The following is a 27,322-nucleotide window of genomic DNA, read 5'->3' as shown; positions in this document are numbered from 1 at the left end:
ACTCGCATTTGGAATTATGTTTTTTGTCCTTTTTTTTTAGTTTATTATCAATTATCAATTCGATTATTCTAAATCATCATACGTTCTAAGGTACAATCGTCATCAGTCGTTGTCGTGCGTCATATTCAGACTGTCTATTATTTCAACGATTGCAAGCTTCTGTAATACCAAAAAAGCTTTCTCCTCCTTCCGCTACTATTTATAAATTCGTAATACTATATATTTATCCTTCATCGCGTTCGTTTCTTTTGATTCGTGAAAAAATGTACAGTATTCAACGCACTCGGGATCCGTTCGAGGTTGTGGGAGCTCGAAAATATTCCATTTTACTCGGGGTCCTCTCGTTCTCACGCGCGCGTTGTTTTGTTTTTTTTTTCTCTCTCTCTAGTTTCGCACTTTCTCGAGCATTCATCAATAAACACAAGACAAAAAACAACACATGTACGCGCATCGACTAATCGAGTTGATGAACTATTGTCAAGTGGAACTATTAAATAAAGAACGTAAAAAAAGTGGATGTACACAAGCGATTTAACAATATTATCAGTGCGGCTAAGAACTGTACACGAAGAAACGTCGCGGTCAACACGGTTCACGATAGTTTAGCTTCTTATTACACTTTTCTTACCATATTCATGGCAACGATGGACAACTCTCGTTTCTTTGGAAAAAGAACTTTTGTCATATCTTGTAGTTTTTTGTACGAATTTTCGTTTCTCGATCATACGAATGAAGGAATCTAATTTCTCCCATTATTTTCAGTGTCCCTTTCATTGTTGATTTTGGCAAAAAACGTTATTTTCGAAACGGATATAAACAAGTTTAAATCACTAAGAAACAGTGTGTAGCGTCGTTTTTACCGAAATATCAAATTACAAATACTGCCCTGGTCAATAATGAAATGTCGATAGCATTATTACAAATTAACCTAAAAGAGACGAGTATTTAATGAAGCCTTTTTGAGCGAGGAAAACAATTCTTTTTTCAAAGGAACAAGAGACGGGCAATCCTGGCGTCGAATTGTGACGGATGATCGATCGAGGTCTCATTTCGATTTCTCGCAATGTGTAAAAAATTATGAAATCGCCTCATCTTATTGAGGATCCAAGCTCTCTCCTACAATCGAGGTAATTCGGTTGCTCTCTAATCGTTCTCTCGCAGCATCATAATAATTATGATCGTTCCACTTCGTTCTAGCAGACGTGGCAATCGCGAAAATAAAACATTTTGTTTCACATTTTTTCACAACTCGAGTTGACTCGGCATAGTTTGAGAATTTATCTCGTCACTCGGAAGCACTTTTTTGTGTTCACTTTTCTCCTCCCCGTCGATTAGACGATTAAAAGGGAAAGCACGACTGTTCCATAAAATAAGTAGAAATCAAGTGTAATACTGTCTTCGCTATGCAAGTTCGAACGCCCTTAAAAGTCGCCTCGTTTCTTCCAATATCACAACACTTTACAACAAATTCAAACAACTAGCACCGTGAACGCGCTGCGTCGAGTTCGAAGGAAGAAAAATATTTCTCGTCCCTCATATTTTCTGTTCAAATTGTGTCAATGCAAAAATCTAAACTACTCTACAATCTAAAATTAACAAAATTACTTTCTTCGCGTTAGGACCAAAAGCAGGAATTTGAAAAAAAAAAATAGGATTTTGCTCTTGTTCATTCGAACGCCTACAACCTTTGTAAACCGTTGCCACGTACTGCTCAACGACAGACGTGTCGCCCTCTCCGTTCCGTATTTACAAACTTTATTTTCTTTGTTTTCATCATCGCGCAGACGCCAATCGAACGCGACCAATTTGTTACTTTATTATCCTAATTTTCATTATTTTACTTGCTTCGCGTTAATACTTCAACGACGAATCCTTAAAGTACAGAGTCTCGCGGTATATAAATTAATAAAAAGAAAGGAATGGATGTGACGATATGAGTTTGAGGAAGAATTGAAAGGGGCGGGCGGGGGGGGGGGGGAGGAATCACTGGTAGGGAATATCGCGAAGGGTTTTCAAGGGAAAACAAAGTAAAATGACTGATAGTATCGATGGATGTGTGCGAATCGTCGAGTAAACGACGAAAGCGTTACTGAAAAATATGAGAGAAGTTAAAAAATATAAATACATATATTTTTTTCCCTAAGTTTTCGAAAGCGACGTCACGAACTTTCGGTAAATAACCTCCAAGATTTTCCCGTTCTTCGTATCTCAGGCAATTCCCATGTGAGGTTGAGAGATGAGTTATTGTTTCGATAGTTGTTGCTTTTTTTTCTTTTTTTTTTTTGTAATTTGTGGATGGAAAAAATGAGCGGCACACCGGAGACAAAGAGACGACGGAGTACGCCATCGCGCAAAGCCACGGAACAACGCCATCTCTTCCGTGAATCGGTGTTGGTTTCGCGGAAAATATCCCTCCTCCATTGGCTGACTCGTCCGGCTCAGTTCGGTCTCACCCTTGCATGGACACCCGCTCGAATCTGCGGCTTATCCTCTCGCGGGCGACATTTTTTCGTTTGTTTTTTTGATTCGTTTTTTTTTTCAGGCAGGCAAGCTAGGTGCGGTGTGTGCTAGCTCAGTTTAGTCGGCCGGAATACGGTCTGTCGGGAATTCGGGGAGGAACATTGGGTACGGGGCGCCTACAACATAGACACATTATAAATTCAGATTTAAAGAAAAATCTACTGAAATAAGAAGACAACAAAAATAAACGTAATATTCGAGTAGGAATCATTGAACGTAATAAAGAAATCGAATAATTCATTGTTATTGCAAAGTGCGGTACGTGCTACAACGAAAATCAAAGCCAACGAATTTTTAACCTATGCAAATATACAAAAACATAACACATCCAGTGGAGACGAAGGAATAGACCAAAAACGGATTCCAAAAATATTGAGAACGTGAGGTATTTATTAAAAGTGCTTTTTAAAATCGTGTGCTAGGATACTCGTCGTTGAAAACCCACGGAGATCGAACGTTCGCCGAGAGGAAAAAATATGTCGACGTGTATGCAAAAATTCACGATCTCTTGAGGTCGAAAGAATTAGCCAAAGATCTAACTCTCTTGCATACATCGATCCACATATTTTATCAGTTTTTTTCCGTCTCGGTGTTCGGTCAGAGGATTCGAAATTCGGTGAATCAACAAAAAATTATCCAAGGCATGCAAAAGCGGTAAGAAATATATTGAGAAAATATTCCATCGTGAATCAAATTTTCGAGACGCTTCAAAACAACATCGTCTGTCTTAAAAATTTGTTTTCACGTTAAGCACTCGTGAAACTACAGGTTTGAGGAATCAGCCCGGAGGAACGAACAGACAGGTGACTATAATGAGAATGTAGAACGAGAAGTCACATTTATTCATCGTAAAACTTGAAGAAATGTGTGCTTCTTCGTGCTCGCTGTCTTTATATTTTTATCATCTTTTCTTATTCTTATTCATTCGTGTGTATATATATATATATATTTATATATATTCACATAAATACGTAAATATATATACATATGTATATGTGTATATATATATATTCTATAACATGTTAATACCTATATACACATTTATATTGCAATAAACAGTGTGTACCCTTCATACATGATGCATGGTTAACGTTAATCTCTCATGTGTTTGCTGTTTTTTTAATTTTCATTATTAAATACACTCTCGGTGAGAGATATTTTGCTTGCCAAGCAACTCCGAAACTGTCGTTATAAATTTTAGTTCCATTTATATATTTCATTGAATTTAATCGTTAATTTTCATGATTTAAAGCATCGATGTGACGATAACGCATGTGTGCTGCGAGATATTTGGGTTTTTCAACGTACTGGGGCAATTTCTTGTTTTTTTCCTCAATTTGTAGACATTATTTGGTCTCTTGTTTCGACGCTGTGGCAATTATTTTTGAATACACGAATAGAAATATGACAAACGACGGTAATTCGAAATTAGTGTTTTTTCGTTTTTTTTACGTTCAAAGGGTCACTTGGCTCGCTCGGTATCTCACGTCGAAGTGAAATCTAATCGTGGGTACGAGTGCTCGAGATTTCCCCGATTCGCCATCCGCTTGATTTTCTTCATTTTTCTTCCCCTCTTCGTCGATGGTTTCGTTTTTCGCTCGTTTTCTTTCGCTGTTCTTTTCTGACAAGTTCGTCTCTCGAATGCATCGTGTACACCAATCGACGAGACTCCATCAACGCCGTTTTTTTTTCCGCGCAACTCGTTTTCTTTGTTTTCTGTATTGTGTCGAAGCTTCGTAACTAGAATCTCTTATAACGTAAGGCTCGTTAGATGGAAGCATGTGTTCGCAACGTGTCTTCCGCGGAAGATGTACGCGAGTTATTATTTTTCTCTTCTTCTCTATACTTTTTTCATGGCATTGACACATATTTAATATTGAAAATTTGAAGATAAAACTGAAGCAAAATGGGACTTTGAATTTCAATTCGGATCTCGAATTTTCGAATGAATATCAATTCTATTCAGATAATTTTTTTTCTTTTTCTTTTTTTTTGCTCGAATACACGACTCGCGCTCTATACGCACACTTCCACTCATCTAAATCCTTGTTCCTTATCGTTTTATCGAAATTTGAATCACGATGATAATCGTCGATGGGTGTATTCGAAAATGAAAGATTACCGATGTCGATACTAATAATATAATAATATTGATGATACTATTATAAATAATCGTAAATATATCTTTATTACTATAAATGGTGAGTGAAACAATCGGTACGACGAATAACGTACTCGTTGAGGTTATTTTCAGTTAGTGACAAACACGACGATTTATCGTCCACGTTTTCTTTATTTGTATTTTATTCGTTCCGTTTATATTCGTGCGTGGTGGCATAACCCGTTCTAAAATTCGCATCGATTTGCTTCGTGTGTAATCAGCTAAACACTAATTTTATTTAGATTCCTTTTTTTTCAACCGTCACTTCGCACCAGCGCTGCCAGCGCCGCGGACGACAAGTGACGACAGTATTTTCCCCCGCCATTCTTTCATAACCTTAAAAACTACGTTATTATCGCAATAAAACGCATCAACGGTGTCGTTTTTTTCTCGTTTCTTATTCTCTTCGTTTATTTCGGACTACGTGAGGTTTTCGTCACAAAAGCGAGCGGCGGCATACATTTTCATAGACGATAATGTCTCGATGCGTTCACTCGAGACGGTGGCCGTTACCGCTTTTTAGGAGAACACAAAACTATTTCGTAGCTCCGTCAAATCGTTTCAACGCAACAAGAAGGATCATCCGGCCAAATTATTCGCTTTTCTTTCGTGTAATAAAATAGAAATAAAATAACGGGACAATGTCTCGATCGAAATTTACGAGAAAACTTTTATATATATTATATTATTTGCTTTTTTGAGAGAAAAAGAGAGAGAGAGAGAGGACAGTTTCGATTAATTGACTTGCGATTATCGCGACAAGGAAACACACATCTTATACTGTCCATCACAGACATGTTCCTTGTTTTATTTCATACAGGCGACGTGTCGCAAGAAATGTATATATTTTTATATATATTAGAAAGAGAGAGACGTGTGTATAGCATAATGACAATAATGAAAATAATGATGAGGATAGCGACTCTCGCGTATTTTCATAATTGATCGCACCCGTCCAACAAGCTTTCGTCAACAACCTCAATATGTATTTTATTTTTCTCTTTTCGTTGTTGATTTTCTTACTGCGCGTTCCTTGGCGTTCGCTGAACAGTAAAATTCAAGGATCCGAGGACGATTGTATCGTTGAAAAATTTCATTTAAACGCAATGGACGAGAGTGTGTTTTGTGAGTGTAACGAAAAACTTGAATAACCGTTATAATTGAAAATAAAATAAACAATGAGTGAATATTGTTCGTTGACAAACCGAAAGTATAAATACGAACGTTAACCTCTCCACGTCACGCGCTAAATGCAGCTAAATTGATATGCTTCTTTCAGGCTCGCTGTAAGAGCGCCGAACAAATGATTAACTTTTATCACTTTTTTTAATTGTTTTTTAAATAGTATCTTTATTAGCCTCGTCTCGTGCTTTAATTCAATGTTTTTAACATCCACGTGAAATGGCTCGCTACGACCTACCGAACGTTGGACGAGGTACAAGCTACAAATAATTCTACCAACTTATTTATCGATAATGTTCAATAATCAGCAACAATAATAATAAGTATCGTTAATAACTATATTCTTCTCTTTTCTTGTTTTTTTTTTGACGAACGTTTTTTTCCTTCATTCCCCGATGTACTACTAAATCGGGCGGTTACCAGTGCATGGAATGATTAAATATATACGTTTACACTGTACAGTAACAATACAATAACAACACTCGTGGTTGTACGCAATTTTATTCTCCATATTATTTGTTTGTTTTGTCCCTTTTTCGTTTTCTCGCTTAGTCGTCATGTTTTCTTTTTTTTTTTTTTTTCGTTATTCCTAGCGCACGATGCCTTTTATTCGTGAATAAAAAATAAACCGGGCACAGAGAGACGAGGGCACCGACCAACGTGTTTGTCTGTTCGAAATTTATGCAATGTTTCGATCTTTGGTCAATCTCGAAGAGATTCGAGAATTTCCAACGAAAACGGTACACCGGTCTGAATTTTTCAAGAGTGGGGGGGGAAAAAAAGGTCTTTCTATGAAAATAGTTAGGCCTCGCTGTTCGTTTTTTGAGATTCTCATTCGGCAAACGAAGCTTTGCACCGATCTGAACAAAAAGGACAGCTTAATTTATAGACGGCACTGACATCTGCAAAGTTTCTTTGATTCACTCTTTTGAGGTTAGTTTTTTGCAAATTGTCGAAAGTGGAAAATGCGTGGTGAGTCGATGCCCGCATCGCGATCTCTCGATACTTAACTGCGATTCAATATTAGCGTAAGATATACATTTTTCTTTAAATATATATATATATTTATAATTTGTTTTTAACATTTTGACACGGTGCATGTTACGAATTGTGATCGATTCGTAAATAATCATCGTATTTACATCATGTATTCGATCGGTCATCATTTTGAGGTTAGGAATATTTCGAAAACGCCGCCTGAAGCCTTCGGGGTTGGAAGTTTCCAAAAAATGTCTCTTCTCTCTGTATTTACAGACTAGTTCAAAATCGTTGAGAATAATGAAAAAAAGGGTAACGGATATTGAGAAAATGGCAATTTCGATTGAACGTGAGGTCAAAATTATCAGAATTTCCATGAGCAAATGGCTTCCACAATGTATTTTCGAACAACTCTTAAAATCGTGAAAACGCGAGTTATCACTGCATTATAGTACGACGATAATTCATCTTACGGACGATTGAAGAGGCAAAAAATTAAGGAGGAGCAATAGGAGATTCACCAGTTCATGATTTTCATGGAAAAAAAAAACACGAAACTATTCTATAACCCTACAAACGGTGGTGGTAACCTGCGCGCTAAATCGGATTGCGAAATACATATCTCACTCATGTATATTTGAAGTATGTATAAGTAAGGTTTTCCTATACGGCATTTGGGATATCGTAATACAGAAGAAAAATTTTGAGACTCAACACTCTTTTACAATGAATAATTTAGTCACGAATTTCAATCGTACGAGTTTGTAACAACGTCGATCATCCAACAGCATGACATTTGGCTACTCAACGTCTCGTATGGTTTCGTAAAAGTATTATTGAAAGTACAGTAAATGTAAATAGATCATTTTTACGCCTTAAAAGAACGGTGGTAGACTTTTCAGGTAATTTTGTTCGATTCACCGAACATGTGTCAATGGTTATGTCTATTTTTCGTGCAACCACCGAATAGGCAACTACTCATTGGAATTATTGTATAAATAAAAAATGGTAAGATAATGAAAAACTTGATAAATCTCATTAATCGATAACTGCGAGCACCAACGATCGAGTCATTTTTCGGACGAGTGCTCGCGTTCCTTTTTGGCAAGTAACTTGGACAATGGATTGGAAAAGCGAGATACGGAGAAAAGAGAGAAAAAATTTCATGGTAGGTTGGAGATCGGAGAACATGCGGAGATAGAAAATGGATATAAATCTTTTGGCAAATCCGTTGCAAGGAATTAACGAAAATAAAAAATCATTATGGTTTTGGCCAATCATCGAACAATTCATTAGTATCTGCATTCTCAACCCTGAACAGTCTACCGTCCATTATACTACGTGGAAATGTTGCTTTTTCTTCCTTCATTTATTTATTTCTTTCTTTAGGAAATCTGAGGAATGTTTTTGTGTGTTTCCTTCACGATATATATAATAGGACACGAGACTTTTTTGCACATAGAAAGCTACAGCATTGTTCTCTTGCACGTGTTATGTTTGTGTGATTTTGCAGGTGAGTGTGTTTTATATTAATAATAAAGATATTCTTTTTGAAATGTGTCGTATTTACTTCATCCTGAATACATCCATGAGCTCGTGCGTGGCGGCATTTACGGCGGCCTGTGTCGCTGCCTGCGTCACTCTCTGCTGAATTGCACCCCCACGACTAAACATACCACGTATACACTCAGATTTTACCAATTATCTCAACAATTTAGTTGTGTTTTTGCTTCTTCAGCGTTTCATGTCAATTTATCATCTTATTTAATCATTTTACATCTACGATAGTAAGAATAATAATAACAACAGTATTCGTGTAGCTATTATTTCGATTTGTAAGCATAACAAATCGGCACGTACGAAATTAGGCTCTGCACAGGTTAGGTCCGCATTTTTATCAATAATATTCGATGTTTTTTAATCAATGGCGTATTGACAGCCAATTGTTGTCTGAAATGATGTTTCTGGAGGTGATTTTCAGGATGAAATTCGTTCAAAAAGATCCCCGGGATTCTTCTTTCTGGCATTTTTCACACATATTTACTTTTCGTTTGTGTTAATTTTAACGGATTTTTCGATTCATAAATTGGCACGTTTTGGTGAAATCAGTGTAAATGTATACCTTTGCAAAAACGTTAAGAAACAAACTTGGATGGTATTGAATTGATTAAGTCCTTAAAAAAATTTCTAAACACAATTTCAGACGACAAAACAGCGTCAAGACTCATTTTACTCATAGAAGCGAACAGGCATGACGAGCTTGGCTGAATCAACTCCTAATTTTTGTAGCAGGCACCGACAAATTTCGTACATTTTTATCTGTTGTTTTTTTATTTTCACCTGCCATCAGGAGTTTGATTTTGAGAAAAGTGAATTAAAACGGCGGGAAATCATGGAAAAAATTATGCTCAACGAGCTATTGTCAAGAACAAATTTGTAAATATTCATTATAAATGGAATTGGATACTGAAAATTGTTTGTCATCTTGGCAATGAGCGAACAATCGAGGAGGACAAAAATAGAAGCGTTCGGCTGGGATTTTTGACACTTGTTATTGGTTGCTTTGATCAAATTCGTAATTCATGATCCCTTTTTCCCATCTCTCCCAATTAAACTTTTGATGACTTTTAACAATGAATGTTTTCGAACCACCGTGACACCTTTGATGAAACAAAAATATGATGATAAACGACCGAGTGTCTGAACTTTACCAGAACGAAATTTATTCCTTCGATGGAAGCAATTTAATCATGGAAATAAAATACACAAAAGTCCTACTTTTCTATGTACACAATCACGTCATATTTAATCTTGTTACAAAATTGAACGAATAACATTGTTGCTATTAAAAAGTCTTGAATAGAATAAAAATTCCTTTGAGTTCAGAAACTGAGTAGTTTACCACAGTGAATGACGAAGCATGGAAGCGATGCTCAGGTTTCCTTTTTCAAATATTTTAACAATGCTCAAGTATTTTGATAAATTCTGAAATGTCATGCTGTTAGTGAGCGCTTTTCGGAAACAACATTCAAATAAATTGATTATTCTCTCCCAATTTCTCATTATCGCGATAACTGCAACAGCACAATTTGTTCGATACTTTTTTTTTCATCATTATATACATTTTACCATGTACAACATTGCGTACACCAGGCGTTACAGAGTTTCACCGTGAAAATTCGTGTACAAATTTTTCTTTCCTCAATATCCGGATAACGATTGTTTAAATTAAAAACAAATAGAGGACAGATTCCTCGTTAAAACAAAATGTTAATTGCAAGAACCCCTGTACAAATTTACTCAATTTTTTCATTCGAATCATTGTTAGCAATTATAATTGGACCTCATCATTATAATGTGTGAATTATTATGACGGACAGTAGCACAAGCATCGATGAAGAATGAGCGAATTTTGTTTTTGCATCGAGTTTCAAATTTTGAAAGGAAACTTGATAAATGAAATCCCTCTAGATTGATGCTAAAAATGCTTCGTACCATTATCTACTTACAATAGAAACGTGTGTACATATATATATGTATGTATCTAGATCATAATCAACAATATCTCATCGTATATAGGCTTTCGGGGGCGTGCCAGATAAATCGATAGTTCGAAATAGAGATAATAGAGGGGATAAGAGACAGGAGATAGTTAAAGTGAGACGATATACAATTGTTAGCGAACCACGTCGAACTCTAAGTATGTTAATTAGGACAACGTATATACCGATTAGTTAGCGAAAGGATAGTTATGTGTGAGTGCTTTTCGCGTTCAATGTCTTTTTGTCTTTCCCTATCATTGTATGTATGTATTTATGTGTTTTTCTTTATGTGGTTAGTGCGAAGACTTATTGTCGGCGCCTGCAATAAAAAGTGAAGTTAGCACCAAAGCCCAAGTAACACACATACACGCTTTGTTTTAAAAACATCTAACTTTTCCTTTTGATTTATCCCTTTTTTGCTAATGCTCAACGTAAAATAGTCCAGTTACGAGGACCGGGGGTTCTGCGGTTATTCACAATTTAGTCACTAACACGGAAAATGCAGTGCTCGTTTTTCATGGTATTCGCTTTCTCACCCTCATATGAGAATGTCCCCGAGCTCACATGCTGGACTTTATGTGATGTACTGCGAATAGTCGATCGTCCGAAATATTCGTTTTCTTTGTTTAATTTTTTCCGAGTGAAAAAAACTGCACAAAAATAATTCCGTTTTTGAAGCTTTATTTGAGAAAAATGTTCTTACTGGCACAAGATTTTTTATAGTTTCATCTGAAACATTTGAATCAGAGACATTTTTCGTTTGCTTTTCTCTCAGCATTTTCTTCGCCCAATATTCGAGGCCTTGCAAATACTTCGGAAAATCGACTTTCCACGTAATCGCACGAATAAGTCAAACACAAAATAAATTTTAGCCACGAATTATTTCTTTTTGTACTTACGATGGGATGAGAGGAGGGGGAAGGCCCGGGGTGCCCCGTGCCGGTGGCGGTCCGCCGGGTCCTGGTCGGTTTGGAATGGCCGGAGCCGGTCTTCCACCAGCCGGGACTGGTGGTGGTGCTCGGGAGCTCGCTGGTGGCGGTGGTTGAGACATCCCTCGTCTTCCGCCGCCCGGAGACGGTGGTGATAGTCTAAAACAAGTTGTTGCATTCCCGTGAGCAATTGACCCGTGTTTCTCTTCTATAGCGAACGAAATTTCGCAAATTACGCCGTTACGGTTGATCCTGCATTAATGACTGTGCGAAAAAACAGCACGAAATTTCATGGAAATACTCGTATCGATATTCTCCGGTCGATCGATTTGAATTTCTGATTCTACGGAAGAAATGATCGTTCGGTTTTCTGTGCCGTTTTTTCTAAACACGTTCACTCCAGATTGCCCGATCATTTTTGTTACTTCGAAAACTACCTTTTGAAAAGAGTTCTTTTGACTCGAGAATATCGAGCATTGAGATTGAATATTATTCGTCGGATAATCAGCCAATTTTTGTATTCGATTCGTGAAGCAAGTTGACCGAATTCAACGAACGTAGGTGAATTTTGGAAGAGCTTTCATTCGTAAGTTATCTTTTGAAAGGCAATCCGGTAGCGAACGTGTTACGAAAATTTACAAAATGAAACATCATGCTAATGTTGTGCTGCTTGAATGCGTTAGCTCGATGCTCTTCGAATATCTGATTGAAGCTTCTAAGGAAAACCTAATAACGGATCGATCTAATGTGCTTCGTATCGATACAGTTTTGAGCTGTAAAATTAGGAGCGAGACGAAGAAAGGAGAGAAGCCCGGGGGGTGGGGGCGAGGCTCGAGGGAACGAGGTCAATACAATATTTGATCTTACCCAAGACTGTAGCATTGACGTTTGATTGTGTGTGGTTATCACGCGTAATAAAGAGTTTAGAAGATACTGAATTAGTGATAAATCGAACGAAATATTGAGGAAAGGTCGTATTTCGTTTTGTGCTTCGGTAGACTTTACCTTGGATTTTCACCCGACGCTAACCAGTCGTTTTTCACTGGTGGAGGAACTGGCGTTGAGACTGTAGCCATCGATACGTCACCGATTATTCGGAGAGCTTCTTTGCAGGCGTGATACATTCGCAACATTTCTTCGCGTTTCTGGGCCTCTTCCGGCGATTCTTCCATCATGCTCGACTGTTAAAAAACGTTCAAATTCATCGTCACTCGATTCTTCATTGTTTCGAATTTTCGTTACGAATTCATTCATCGAAATAGTTTAAGAATTTTGAAAAAAATCACAACCTAGTGCACAACGTGCAAAACTTGAAAAATATTTTCGTATTTACCTGATCACCACTCGCGTACAGATGAGCCAAAAGCTCACCATTGATGAAGTCCTTGGCATTATTTATGATCAGATGCATGATAGTCTTTGGAACAAGGTCGCGAGTAGTTTTCGTCACGATCTTCATGTAAGAATCAACGAGGTTTCTTATCGTTTCGACTTGGCGTTCCAACTGAGGGTCCATCGAGGATTGGCCTTCATTGCCGCCCTAGAAAAAAATCAGAGTTGAACAATAAAGAAGACAAAATATCATTTCATTTGCTAAAGTTTCGCGATATCAAAAAAGTGTGTGCATCGTTCGAGTTGGAACAAAAAAATGGAACTAATCGGAGACAAGTCTGATAAAAATTATTATTTTTCTTCGTTAGAATAATCAGCGTTGGAATTTTTTTTGAATCGATGCACACTACTGCTAAAAAACATTTGCAACTACGAAAAACAACACTGCCTAAGAAAAAGTTGTACTCGATATTTCGAGTTGGTCTCGTGTTCGTGTGAAAGTGGGTGCGATTTGTTTCATGTGCATACTGTAATAAATATCAAAAAAATCGAGCATATTATTCATCGTGTTTCGTGTGTGTTGATCTGTATTTCGTGAGATCACTAGCAAAATTCATTCAATTGTACAAACCTGATATCCTTCCTTCAATTCGTTTCAAAATTTGTGGAAAAAGAAGGAGTTTAATATTTTTACGATTTCTCAAAGAAAAATTGAAATTAAAAAAAAAAAAAAAAAAAAAAAACGTATACGTTAGTGAAAAACAGCATTAGTTTTGTTAGAAGAATACGCAAATTGCGAATTTTTATCTCAGGACAAATTCGAAAAATGATCATTTCGCGGACTACGATATATCTGATGATTTTTGGGGGGAAAGAACAAGCGAACTATCGAAAAAAGGAAAAATCTGATCTCACCACACAACCAACGGGACAAAACCGTGATTCAACTTATCTAAATAATTCGCTAACTCACCCGCTGCTTATCCTAAAAATGAACGAAAAAAACCAAACTCATGAGAATTAATCAATGCACCATGGCGTTTCGGTTCTCGTACCGATGATGCAATCTCATTTGCTTCAAAATATATTTTTTTCTTTCATTTGAAAATAAAAATTGAAAAAAAAAAAAAAAAACTTGCTACGTCGCTCATTTGGTAACGATTGCTCGCTTTTCTTTTTTTCATTTCTCACCTCGCCTTCACCATTCGCCTGCTCCGTGGATTTTTCCGGATATACACCGGCTCTGAGGAACGAAGCTTTCCACGAATCAACGTCGTCTTGTGTTTCGCAACTGAGCTCGAGTTGCTTGTAATCTTTGTACACGTTTCGGCCTTCAGGATTGAAAAGTGCAAACAAGTGTCGTCTCGACATGAAACCCTGCTCGAGATCGCGAAGCTTCAAACCGTCCAGTGGTAACATGTACTTCTTCTCACGTTCCTTAAAGAAGACAAAGACAAACATACGGTTCATTTCCATCATACCGAAAACATTGGATTTTAGTGTTTCTCTACATTCTGTGATTGAGAATCAGATTTTATTATAAAGGGAAAGTGTTAAGAGAAAAGTTACCTCTTCATCTTTGAACCAAGAGATGCTTTCGGAGGTAAGGACAAACCAGTAATCGCGAGAGCCTCCCTTCATAATACCCAAATTGTGTATGCACATGTAGCCTTTACGAATGACCTGATTACCAAGGGTGTGACGTCCAGCCTTGACGGCGTTTTCCGAGGACTGCTGGGCGCTGCAACAGAGAAGACGTTGTACTATGAAATCCCTTGTGATATCGTGAAGTGTAAAGTCTTTGCTTTCTCTCTCTTTCCCTCCAATGTAGCTTTTTTATTGCACCAAATTGTCACCGAATATATATTTTTTTTGTTTTTTTTTTTTTGCTTTTTGCTTTTATATCCTCCACTAAACAAGAAAAAGAAACAGAAAATTATAAAATCCGTTCACAAGATAACAATGTAAAGAATAACTTAATCCTAGGGCGTCTAATAATCTCTTCTGTCATACTGAATAGATTTGATATTAAAATGGTGCAAAATCAAGTAAACTTTGCTTTATCGGCTGGATAGAGAATTCAATCACTCGGAAAAAGCATTTTTGTCTCTTTCGCTCGCGCTTGAAAATTCATTCTGTTCCAATCTATGCCCGGAGTTGAGATCTAGCGTCATCTGAACACACCTTGAGGCCTTTCACAAGAAGCATCTTCAGAAAAAAAAGTGCATTTTTGGTTCAACAAAGTAATGTGGACCAAAAAAATGTGGAAAAAAAAAACAACTAGAAAATATTTTGCTCTGTGAAAGTATGAAAACCATAGAAATAATAACACTCGTGATATTTGAACGCAAAAAGTCTCATGCTAATCAAAAGCTCCAAAAAAGCTGTAAAGAAAAAGAGAAGCAAATTTGAAAAAATTACCATTGTTCAACAACAACGAAAGAGAAATAACGAATAAATATATTTGAATTACTATGTAAGCTTCAGAGCACGATTCAAAGATTTTGCGCGTGTCTCAAGTACTCTGAGCATTTGGTGCGAGCACTTCAATGAACAATTTTTAAAAGTCTTTTCAATAGCGTTGCCTTTCATTTCTTCATCGAAATACATGACAGCTATATGAGAGGCTTTCAAGTACTATGCAGTTTCTCGTCAACATATGTTGTGTTTTTCATTGAGATGCTACTGCAAAAATAAGCAATAGAAAAAAAAGCGTTCTTTCTCTCTCTCACAGAATTTTGGAATATTGTGGCTCAAGCGAATATGGTGGGGTTCAAAATTAGCCTTGACAGATAGACGTATAAAAATATGAGACGAAAAAAAACCATTTTTCTTTTTGTATCTCTCACAGTTATCGCAAAGCTCTTTATCGTTTTCTTTTCTTTTTCAATTCTTCATTATGCACATATCAAACAGTAATAACACTAGACAACTACATTTATACAAGGCAGGCATGAAAACCGGTCATTAAACTAGCCTGTCAAGCATTGTCCAATGACACCAGTGATCAGCAATTATACTTGTTAACACTGTGTCGTCTAAATGTGTGCAATGAACTTTATGATGTCACGAATTTACTTGTATTGTATTCTCGCACAACACACGTCACATACATGATCAAAGACATGTCCTAATGTTATAAAAAGAAGATAAAAAGAGAAAAATAAATAAATGGTGGATTCAATAGATCGTTTCGAAAGCGACAGTTCTCATTGGACCGTGCCCTAACCTATAAAAATTTGTAAAAAATATATCGTTACTGTAAACGAGAGACTACGATTATCGGTTGATGGGAAATACCAATAAAAAGTGTGAGAGTCCGTTTTAGTGTTATTTGTGTCTGTCTGTCAGTGCTCGTCGGAATTTGTTTCTATTCTTTAATTTTGTTTCTTTTTTCTATATTTATTGTTTATAAATAATTTCTTATCTATAACCAGTGATAATGCTCGAAAACTTGAATTTAGTTTTTTTCATTGTTGCGTGCGCCGCGATTGGTATCGATCGCATAACCCTCGGAAAAGCTCGATATGACATTGATGAGATGGAGTGGTCATTAGAGAAAAAGAAAAACTGATTAAGAAATGGTCGAAATAGCGCAAAAGCATACACAAAAGTATATAACGAAAGAAGAAAAGAAGAAGAAAATTAACGAGTTAGAAGAATCAGAAGAAAGATAAAATAAAATGAAAAACAAATCTTTGGAAGCATAAGAATTAGGAGTAGAGTCGAGTTTTAAAAAAGATTATATTGTAAGGATAAACAGCAAAGGTAAGAGAAGAAAAATTAAGAATGTAGTGTAAATTCTCCCTTTTTTCGATGTATGTTGATGCTCTTACCTTGCATTATGGCAACTGGCCGCCGCGCTGCCGGTATAATTAAATAATTGTTTTTATTCGTGAAGTACAACATAGTCGATTCATGGAAATAGAAACATAGAAAAAATAAAATGTTATGCCGAGAGAGGGGGGCTGAGGGGTTTTGGAAGGGCAAGGCGTAAATGAAGCGCAACGATCAACAGCGGATTTTACTCTTTCCTCCATCCAGCAACAATTTTCTGTTATGTTTGCTTGTCAAAACATTGAAATTCTCCAAATTTTGCTCTCCGACAATGATCTCTTTTCTAATTGACTTTGAATCGTGAATTGCTGTTACGCTTTGCCCACTTTTTTCCGTTTAGCATCGATAAACCTTTTCCTTTTAAATGGTTTCATTTATTCTTGTTTTTCCTGTTATTTAGGTAGATTGAGCAACTGCGGATATCTATGAGAAAGCCTCTACAAACCAACCAGTGCATAAAGCTAAAATTTACTATCTGAGAAAGATTTTTCATATCAAGAAAGACTAGAGGTGATTGAAATTCAAACGGTTCATCATTAAGGAACACAATAATTCTTAATATTCGCTGAAAGCCTCGATAGACTTATGCAAAGGTTGCTTTATTGTTTGCTTGATTTCGCACGATAAAGAAAATACATTAAACATGAATTACGTGAAACTGAAAGAAAGTAAGTATAAACAGTTTTCAGATTGTAGTTATTATTGTTTCATGTTTTTCTTCATAGGGAAGTATGAAAAGATGCGTAAATATGGCAGAAAATATACGATTTTTTGGCGCAACCAACCTAGACTATCAAAAGATAAAAACGTAATATGGAGTACGATAAAAATGAAGGAAACGTTCAGGAAAGATCAGCAGTGGTTTTTGAATAATCGTTTTCAGTGAAATTTCTCTGGTTGTAATATATTTACAACTTCATAGAAGTAATCAAACGCACGAAACATCGCGATACAAATAATACGAAACTAATTTGGTGACTGAGCATTCACGAAAATTGAAACTTTTGTTTCGATGCAGTAATAAGTTGATCATTTTGTGGAAAGATTGTGTAAAAATATTCAAGATTCATTTGTTTAAACTTTCATTCAGGGAACGCGTAACGTTCTGAAAAAAAATTACGATTTCGCACATTTGCTACAACTCGAACTGATATTCTAAATTTAGTACTCAACAATTGAAAGATGAAAAGGAAATTTTCAATTTTCTGTAAAATGCGTCGAAAAGAGTGATTTTGCTATGAATATTTGAAACTCTCGCTTTTTGCAAGCATGCATAGAAAATCAACTGAACCTGACCGAAAATAAGAGAGAAAAACCAAAAGCCCTTGTTTCAAATTGGAAATCGAGTGACCGTGGCGAGCGAGAAGAAAAGTAGCGATAAATAATACACGGAGGTGAAGTAAGGTGTTGTCGATGAGGTAGATGTAAACAGACTTGAGAATATAATTTTGTGTATGTGTTTTCGGATACGTGATTTTGTAAAATTCGAAAGAAAAACAACAGTGAATTACATGCGAATGATTTCGTTCGATTATTTTTAAAATGAGAGTGAAGATTAACGAATCATTGATTAATGAAGGACCATCGAATTCGTCATCTTCGCGAAAAACATGAATTAAGTGTCCACAGAAATTTCGATTTCTGAGCATTCAGCAACGAAAACAAGAATTCCCTCGACAAGTGACAGTTTCTTCGACTCACAGCGCGATAACTTGTTCGTTTAAATATCTCTACGATGTCCGTTAACAAATAATTTTAGTGAAGGGCTCGGGCACACATAAGAGTGTTTGAAGAAGGGGAAAATTAGGTTAATCGTTCGCGTGAAGTGATGAATCGGAAAAGTACGTGTCTCGCGAAATGAGAAAACTTTCGACGGGGATTTAAAAACTACAAGCGATCACCAACGTTCTAGGACAATGAGCACATTTTCGTATTGTTTGTTCCTCAAATGTGTGTCTTTCACTCGGTGCAAAATACATTATTTTTCGTGATTAAAACGGACTATTGTGCATAGCTGTTTGTGCGAGGTTTCAAGCGTGAGAGGATATATATATATATATTTTTCATCTACGTGCAAAATATGCTAATAAATATTCTAATGTATGTATATAGTTGTCGTAAATTCGGAGATCGCAATAGTCGTGTGAAATTTGCAGATGTTATGATTAATCCGATAATTGATTGTGGCAAAAAGAATAAAAAAAGTGTTCGATTTTTCATTATCGTGTAGATGAATTTTTTGAATATTTCTATCTCAAAATGGTTTCCGATGGCCACTTTCGGGACGCGTTTTATACGAATATTTTGGTGTAAGGGAAAGAATGTCGTCTTCTTTATAATAATGGAGCAAACTGAGCGTGGTGCTTGTTTTGTCTCTATAAAAAAGCTTATTTACAATTTGTTTTACCAACGAATATTTCAATCAAAATTTTCAATGTTTTTCTTTTCATTTCCTACTCTTTTAATCAGTTTGTTAAATTGTAATTATGGTATATTTAGTTAGTTGACACATGTTTATGTGCAATATTTATACACCATTGTTGGCATATATGAACTAGTGAGATATAGAAATATTCATGAATGAATATCATCACTTACTTGGCAAAACCAATGAAATCTTCGTGATTCGTGTTCATGTAAGCGAGCTCGCAGTCAACCAATAGTACCAGTTGTTCTTTGCACATTTGTTCACGCTGTCTAACGTATGTCGTTATTATACGCTCAGTCTCTTCTCTTAATCTAGGGTAACGTGACATCTGGAACAGAAATTTTTCATTGTCGATGTAGACAAATAAACTTTAGCTTTTCATATAATTTTGACATTTCTCCAACTTTTTCAGGTAATTTCAGATAATTCAAGGTTTTTTGGGAATAAAAAAAAAAGCAAAGTTCTACTCACTCGATCTGTACAAATACGAACGACGTTGCTTAATTCCTGTACGACTAGGTCCACACATTTGAGACTCGGCTCTTTAAGCCGATTTATTTGTTTCTTAACTATGGCCTCGAACGCCATATCAGGAGTGAATAAACCAACCCTGATACCTATAATCAAACGATCAAACGTTTAATCAAAGCCCATGAGGCACAAAATCACTTGCAGTCAATTCTAATTGCACAATATCTATTTTTTATTTTTGCTAACCATGAATGTTCCTGATTGCGAAAGCAATTTCTCTCCGTAATTCTTTCTCGTCGAACTCCATTTTGACGATCTCGAAAGGGAAACGTTCGTGAAACAATCGATTGATTTTTGCACCACCGCTGAGTTCGTTTGTGTTTATTTGAGCGGATCCTGAGCCCTCGATCGTTCGTTCAAAGTCCGATTGCAGTGACTGGATCATCCTTTAAAAAGAATATTCGTTAACGAGTGCGTTCGACGCGTAGACGAACGAGAAAAAGATGGCCGAAAAAAATGAAGAAAGCTCGATTGTTAGAAAAAGTGGGTAGAGAGCCTCGTATTTCGTACAAACAACGATTTGATGCAAAACATTTGGTCGATCGGATAGTTTTTCTCTATATTATTGCATTGGCATCGATCAATTAATCTCTGAATACAATTAGTTACAGCCGAAACATCTATTCTATAAATAAGCATTATTTTAAATAGAAAACTCTCAACGAGAAACAAGACGGAAGTGCACACTCGACCTGCGCAACTTGCGAGGAATAAAATTAATCGATAAGTCGTATTAATATTCACGTTGAAGCTAGATTAAGTGTGACATGTAACTCCACTCCAGTAGTACACAGCATGAAAACAAGTTAAACGAAAAACGAAATTCAAGTTGAAGAAAAAAATAAACGGAATAACGCCGTTACCTACATATATAATTGTATTGATCTGAAAGCAAACAAAAAATACAAACGTTCGAGAATATTGTATGACGAAAATAGTTATCTGGTCTCTCTACCCATGTCGAATTACATCTACGAGAAAAATATGGCGTGTAAATTGCGTTCGATTGTACACTTCGCACGAAACGACTAGAAATTAATGCCAGTGACATGTATTGTGTAATTGCGCAAGTGAATGACTTGCGAAGTTTAGTCATGAAAATTCCTCTCGTACTTTCGTAGTGATAGGAAAAGATTTTGTGCGGGGGAAATGCTTCGTTTTTTTACGATCAACTATTGCGAATAGCACGACGATTGTTTCTCGATTGTCACAATTTTGAAATTGTCATTATAACGTGATTATGGCTTACTGTAACATCGCTTTAGTCTTGATCGCCGGATCATCAGGCCTGAAATGTTTGTACTGTTCGACATCTTTCTCAAGGGTTAACAGCTGTTTCTGTAATCTGTCACGAAGAGCCGGCAGTGTGTCTCGTATGTGATTGGTTAGTTGCTGATTGAGTACACGTTGTAAATACGGTGTTCCAAGTCTGTCTGCTATATGCCGATACGACGGATGACTGCAAATTGTAACAAACCATTAATATGTTTACTCACAAACGAAATTTGCCAAAAAACAATATTTTTTCCAGTTACGTGTGATAATATATTTCGGTGTTTCACAAGTTCAGCTTCTTCATAAAATGCTTTTCATTAGTTTTTTGAAAAGAGATTTAACGATGAACCGTCTATAAAACGAAGATAGTTTTCGAAAAATCGCACGAAAGAGGTTGGATATGATGAATTTATGGAAAAATTATCCATTTTTTGGTAAACGAAATTCAACCGATTATCATTTAAAGTTTCCTTTTGATTTTAGTGTTAAACGAGTTATCAAATTGTTTTCCATTCGTTGTTTTAAATTCGGAAAACATTATTGCGCGATAGTTGCGTAGCGAAGTTTCAACACGGATGCCCGTCCTGTATTGCCCATCCATTATTTTCAAGCCCTGAAGGAACGTGCGACTTGTTTTGCATCCGGATGAAATTGTGAAATAAAATTATAATATGTAAATTCCGTCGAATTTAGATACACCCGTGGAGGGAGTTATCGATTCGAAAGAGCTTTCTACTCGTACTCGCGTTTTCGAACCCTCCCATCGTTGCATTGATTCTTCAATATCATGGCAATGAAAAATCATTTTCAGGAATTCTCTCACCTGAGGAAGAACTTTCGTTCAGCTGCCAAAGCGTTTTTGATGTCTTTACGACCTTCGATGTCTCTCTGGCTTCTGTTAACTACGCCTATGTAGCCCCTGCGTAGAGGAAGCAACTTATTTTCTAAAATGTCTCTAGCATCGGTACCATCATCCATAAGATCAAGTTTGGTGATGACGCCAATGGTACGTACGCCTTGAAAAAGGGATAAAAACAAATTTTCGATAAGTATTCGTCGGTCGAGGGTAACGACGAGAACCGTAGATTCGTTTTGGAAAAATAATCTACCCTGTGGATCAACTTCCTTGGCAAGCTTGAGTGCATCGCTGTTGGCGAGATCAGTATTAGCCGGGGTTACAGCCAATATGAGGCAATTCTCTTTCTTGATAAATTGAAATATCATTCCTTTGATCTGCGCCTCAATGTCAGCCGGCTGATCGCCAATCGGGACCTTCGTCAGTCCGGGCAAATCGATCAAAGTCAGATTCAGAACTGCAATCAAATTTGTACATTTTTTATTTTTATTTTACAGATATGGAGCGGAGAAAAAAAACGTGGCAGGAAAAAGTATGAAAATCACAATTCAACTCGTCAGGACTCACCGTTGGGCGAATATACCCTCAAATTTATGGGCACGTTGGATATCCCTTTGTTGCTTCCGGTCACGCGATCCGTCTCCGCTTCTATTTCCTTCCTGACTTCGTCGAAATCCACGAATTTTTTGCCTTTGCAGTGTAGAAATTCGGCGGATTCTAGAGAAAAAAAAGACATGAAAAAAATCGATGAAATTGTGTAAAACAGTGTTGATTCTTAGAAAATTTTTAATTCATCCAAAGTTCATAGACCCTTCTTCGGAAGAGTCGAATCGTTATCGAAGTTGAACGTTATCGTTACGGCTCGGAGGATGCAGGATGCAAGATAAATTTTAATAAGCGATAAATCAGCGAGTCGGGAAAATTCTGTGTATCGGTTCGTGTGCTGTAACATTTCGACTGTAACGTTTCGAACGCCTTTTTCAACTTGCACATTCAATTCGAATCTCTTGTACGTAGCTTGAACTTGGCTCCATTTAATTCGTATCAAATGAGCTATATCGATAAGATTAAAAAGGTAAATTAATACAAATTGACAGCGAAGGACACGAGTTTAATACGAGGGACGTGTAGGGTCCTCTCGGGATCACATTTCTTGACCGTATAATGAAATACGTGTCGAGTGAGTTGGCGGTGAGACGCGACAATTATTGATCATCTATGGATCGACGTATTCTTTCTAGCTGCTCTCATAAACCTCTCTTCGATAAGACTTTCGTGCATTGATAACTGATAACTATGCTTCTCACTAGTCACGCCGTTACTGGAAATTCTTCAATTTTTCGTGACTCACCACTGATGCTGTTGATTAGCTGTAGAATGAGTGGTCTTCTGGTAACGATGCCTGAACCTCGAGGCAAGAAGTCCCTGCGAACAAATGAACAATCGTATTTTTAATAAATTCTTTTTTTTCATATTCTGCAAATTATAAAATAAAAATGAGGAGATTTTCCTACAAGGAACAGGATTTTTAAGTGATTTAATAAAATCGAAGTTCGTTTTCTCTTCAATATTTTTATGCCTTTTCAATAATCTTTTCTTTTATAGACAGTGATTCTCGTTGGAATGTCAATAAAGTGCGTCATTTTTTTTTGCACGAAATAAGCAATTCCAGATGCATGAATGATGAGAAGGAAAAATCAGTAATTGAAATATAAACAACCTTTGAATGAAAATTCGATTAAAAACTTAAAACATTCGTCATGAAATCAATTAAATTTTCGTTAAATGTTCAACAGAATCAGCAAATTGATAGTTGAAACGAATTTAATTTTTCTTTTCCGCAATAGCCAAGAAACACGAAAGTGTGAGGTTTTTTGAGCATTGAGTTCTTCATACACTCTTTCTACTCTTCTGTTAGATACAGTCGAGGAGACACGAGCAAAGATTCTTGTCAAGAAGATTGATCGAATGATTTAACAGGTGATTATAGAGCAAGCTCGTCTTTAAAGATGGGAAAAGAAAAAAACTCTCTTGAAGCTTGTGATGTCATAACAATGTATATTCTTGCAACGAATAGGTGTCAGTGTTGTGATGTCATTGGTTGTCTCAAGTGCATCACAACATGCTATAATATACCTCAACACGAGTCATTTATAGTTTGCACTCTGCGTTACTTTGATTGAGAATTTTATTGGCTATCCCGGCGTTTGATATAAATGCTCTTGAATGGCTATGAATAAAATTTCAATAAATTTGACAAACCCAGAAATAAAATGCTTCGCTTCGTGTTATTATTTGTGCAAGGATTTGACTATTTTGTTACAGCAGCGCTGAAGATGTTTCCTATTCCAAAATTAAAATTTTGTCAGAACTCTGCCCTGCTATGTTCAAAAACGTGAAGATTCATGTGACATTGGAGTTTGTTCCGTTGAAATACAGCAGAATTCAATCGTTTTATTAATTCAGTATCAATCATTATTTCCCACGTCGGATCATGAAAACTGGATTAGCGAAAAAGATTTGGATGATTTACAGTATCAAATGAATTCAGAAACGGAATGCCATTTGCTGCTGCATTCCAAAGTTTCGATAAAAGTTTGTATTGTTCCCTTTATTGGTTTGCGGCATTGGGCTGTGGAAACCTTTTTGGGTTCCGTTAACATAATTTGTGACAAAGACTTGGACAGTACTGAGTGTGAAGAACCTCATAACAGTGGGAGAATTTTTATGTTGCGTTCCAGCAGTCCATGACAACATGAAATTCGATTTTCTCTTTGCCTCAATTTCAACTTGCGGCCAGATTAAATTTCAGAAATATCCAAAGACCCAGCCAAATATTGCTGTAGCTCAGAGAAACTTTAAAAGTTTTAGCATCGGAAAGCCTAACCGAAAACAATGTTCTAGGATCGGAAGTTTTGTGAAGATTCATTGCGAAAACATCTTGTGTTACTATGAAAAAGTATTGCGTCTTGGAGCTTCGTCAACATTCACAATATTTTTTGTTTCATTAGAAATATCAAAGGAACATTGGCATTTCGAAATTGTGTATTTTTCACACAAAAAATAATCATCCAAGCGTCACAGCCAGTGCTCCATTGGAATTCCCGTTCGCATTTGATTTCCGAGAGGAATGACCTAATTCGAAATACTTCGAATTTGCGCGATACAACAAATCTGCGTGAAATTCCGAAGGACGAACATTAACGTTACTCAACGATGATAAAAACCATGGAACGAGTATCGCAACAACAAAAACGGTCAATATGGTGCTGGATGAAAAATAGAAACAGAAAATACATCTCGAATTTTATTTGACAGCTCGGACTCGTGGCATGACGTCACGGACACGACGATTTTTCGTCCGGATATTGAGAACGGTGAGGAAAATAGGAAATACAGGAACGAGAGTAGAAATCCGTGATTTCTCATGCATAAAACGAAACATGGGAGTAGAAAAATAGCCGCGAAGAGGTAAAACGGAAACGTATATATTTTCATCGTGTATAAAAGTGACGAACTGTCAGATCGATATCATCGATCTGTACGAAGGCTGTGCAGCAGCAGCAGCAGTAGCAGCAGGCACCGAGACTAATCGTTGCGTTGAGTATTTGATAAAAAAAAATATATATAACGGTATTTAACGTTACGTAGAACAAAAAGAGAAAGAAAAAATGAAATAAAATAGACCATGCGAGATTTCTAGTGGGATATTCATCGCCACGCCTTGAATTCAATCTCGTAACGACATATATTATGACGTTATTTGGGTTTTTTCGAAAAAGTCTTTCTGCAAATATACGTGATCGGAGGAAACTTTTTTGTTGGAGGGGGTAGTGCGGGTGGTTCGAAATAATATCAATTTTTTTTACATATGTACTACACGTTAATATCGATCGTCTCATCATCATTATTATTATTGTTTTATTTTCATAATTATATGTGTGTGTGCATATATATATATATATATATATGTATATATGGCGATGTTCTGAAAAAAGGAACCGCGACGTACGAAGGACGTACTCATCATTGTTGGTTTTTTAACTGGTATTACTCACTTGCCAACGAAATTCTCGAGTACGGAACTCTTTCCCGCACTCTGACCGCCCACAACAGCGATCTGTGGAAGATCGAGTTGCATAGCCACACCAAGCTGGGTGAATGCATCCTGGAGTTTGTTAACGATCGGGATCAACTGCTCCATTCCCGTATTTCCTGCCATTTTTAACGGGTTTCTTTATATTCACTGTTTTTTGTCACCGGGGCTGAGCCTCGGAAAATGTGCGTGTTTTTCGAACTTCTATTATTATTTTGTAATTTTGTTTTTTTTCGCGATCTCACTTCCACGCACGCATCGACCCGCGGACGACACACGGGACGAGGAGTTTTTCTTTTCTTTTCTCTCTATTCGTCCTTTCTTGCTATTATATCGAAATTCTCGCGACCGTTGCGTCCCGTGGGCAACACCGAACTGCCACCACCTCCTATCGACGGTAGGGGTAGCTAAAGCAACCTAAAGTACACCTACTACACGATATAGAAACGCAAATGCTTGCGATCTTTATTTGATCGTGTGTGTATGTAGCGATGTATATATTCTTTTTCTCACTATACTAAAATGGCCGATTTCGCGAACTAACGCGCACGCGCAGACTTACGCACGCGCGCGACCATGCTTATATATATGTATATACGTGTTTGTACGTAAATATAACTGTGTATATGTATAATAATATGCATTGCCTTCACCACATTTTTCAAATAATTATTCGTTATCGACGCGTGCCGGCTTTGAAAATGACAACTGAATGGAAAAAAAGAGAGAGCAAAAGGGTATGGAGAATGTTAGTGATAAAGGAGAACGAGGATATGGGAAATATCTCGCCGTTTACTTTGAAAGACCACGAGACGGCGGATATAATTGCTCCGAGCTTAGCGGCATAAATGAAATCCAGCGGCAAGATTCGCTGAGTGGGAGTCTCGACCCCAAGATCGCAGAGGAGGAGTAACGCGAGGGATGTGTGGAACGTTGTAATCGATAATCGAAGCTTGCGCACTACTGCCGTGACCCACTTTTAGGACGTCTTCTACACCCCCGAGATAAAATCCATATCGTTGTAGTTATATACTTCTTTCCCTCCTCTTTCTTTCTCTCTCTCTCTCTCTCTCTCTCTCTCTCTCTCTCTCTCTCTTTCTTCCGTACTTACGTATTCGTACTGTTATAATACACATAGCATACAAATACTTTTTTCACGCGGGTGGACCACGAGTCCGACCCCGGAAGCAAAGACGCCTATATGTATATATAGAGTCTACTAAATAAGTTTATTGATTATTCACACAATCCCTAGTACTCCAAAATTCTGAATGAGGAACAGTTAATTTTTCGCTCTAAAATCGAATAATTCAGTCACTTATTCTATTTAAAATAATCGAGGTTTTTAATTAAATTTATTGAACCAGTCAAGTTTTGTTAATTGCTTTCATTTTATGGATCATGTTACAGTCGTTATCATATATAGGTGACGAATAGTAAAGTAGAACATAACGGAAATTCCCCAATAGATGAATAGTTGAAAAAAGGAACTAGATTTTCGCCATTTTCTGCGAATATGACGGCGCGCAATGTGTCCATTTGAATGTTTTTTTTTTATTCGTCGCTTATAATTTATTGAATAATGAAATTTGATTTTGTGTTGATAATTAAAATCATAGTCATTTCGATTGTGACAAAAAACAATACAATTCAAC

The 27,322-nt window shown here is 36.7% G+C and overlaps 1 protein-coding gene and 1 long non-coding RNA gene across 14 annotated transcripts; one reads left to right on the top strand and one right to left on the bottom strand.

The window, feature by feature from the left end:
- Window positions 1–14: 14 nt before the first annotated feature.
- shi (dynamin-1 shibire) lies at window positions 15–26,146 on the bottom strand. Of its 13 annotated transcripts, none has more exons than XM_043419741.1 (20): window positions 25,630–26,146; window positions 22,923–22,996; window positions 22,139–22,288; window positions 21,825–22,028; window positions 21,539–21,731; window positions 20,690–20,899; window positions 19,627–19,826; window positions 19,381–19,526; window positions 19,080–19,237; window positions 16,481–16,507; window positions 14,214–14,385; window positions 13,836–14,081; window positions 13,618–13,629; window positions 13,276–13,287; window positions 12,646–12,852; window positions 12,318–12,493; window positions 12,180–12,185; window positions 11,283–11,471; window positions 8,412–8,507; window positions 15–2,636 (listed from the first exon to the last, which is right to left on the bottom strand). In XM_043419741.1, the coding sequence occupies exons 1-20, from the start codon at window positions 25,791–25,793 to the stop codon at window positions 2,573–2,575; spliced, it is 2,706 nt and encodes a 901-aa protein (XP_043275676.1). In that variant the 5' UTR covers window positions 25,794–26,146; the 3' UTR covers window positions 15–2,572. The 13 variants fall into 13 exon arrangements, 12 of the variants coding, with proteins under 12 accessions (XP_043275676.1, XP_043275686.1, XP_043275677.1 ...); XR_006261101.1 differs by having other exon boundaries at window positions 2,512–2,636; window positions 8,412–10,702; XM_043419751.1 differs by lacking the exon at window positions 8,412–8,507.
- Window positions 16,037–24,032, top strand: LOC122411169 (uncharacterized). Its single transcript, XR_006261102.1, has 4 exons — window positions 16,037–16,412; window positions 16,882–17,149; window positions 21,527–21,721; window positions 22,069–24,032. It is a non-coding gene; the product is annotated as an uncharacterized lncRNA (long non-coding RNA).
- Window positions 26,147–27,322: the final 1,176 nt, after the last annotated feature.

This window comes from Venturia canescens, chromosome 5 (genome assembly GCF_019457755.1).
Source record: "Venturia canescens isolate UGA chromosome 5, ASM1945775v1, whole genome shotgun sequence".
Lineage (NCBI taxonomy): Eukaryota > Metazoa > Arthropoda > Insecta > Hymenoptera > Ichneumonidae > Venturia > Venturia canescens.
The sequence above is the reverse complement of the archived record's forward strand: the minus strand, read 5'-3'. Positions and strand labels throughout refer to the sequence as shown.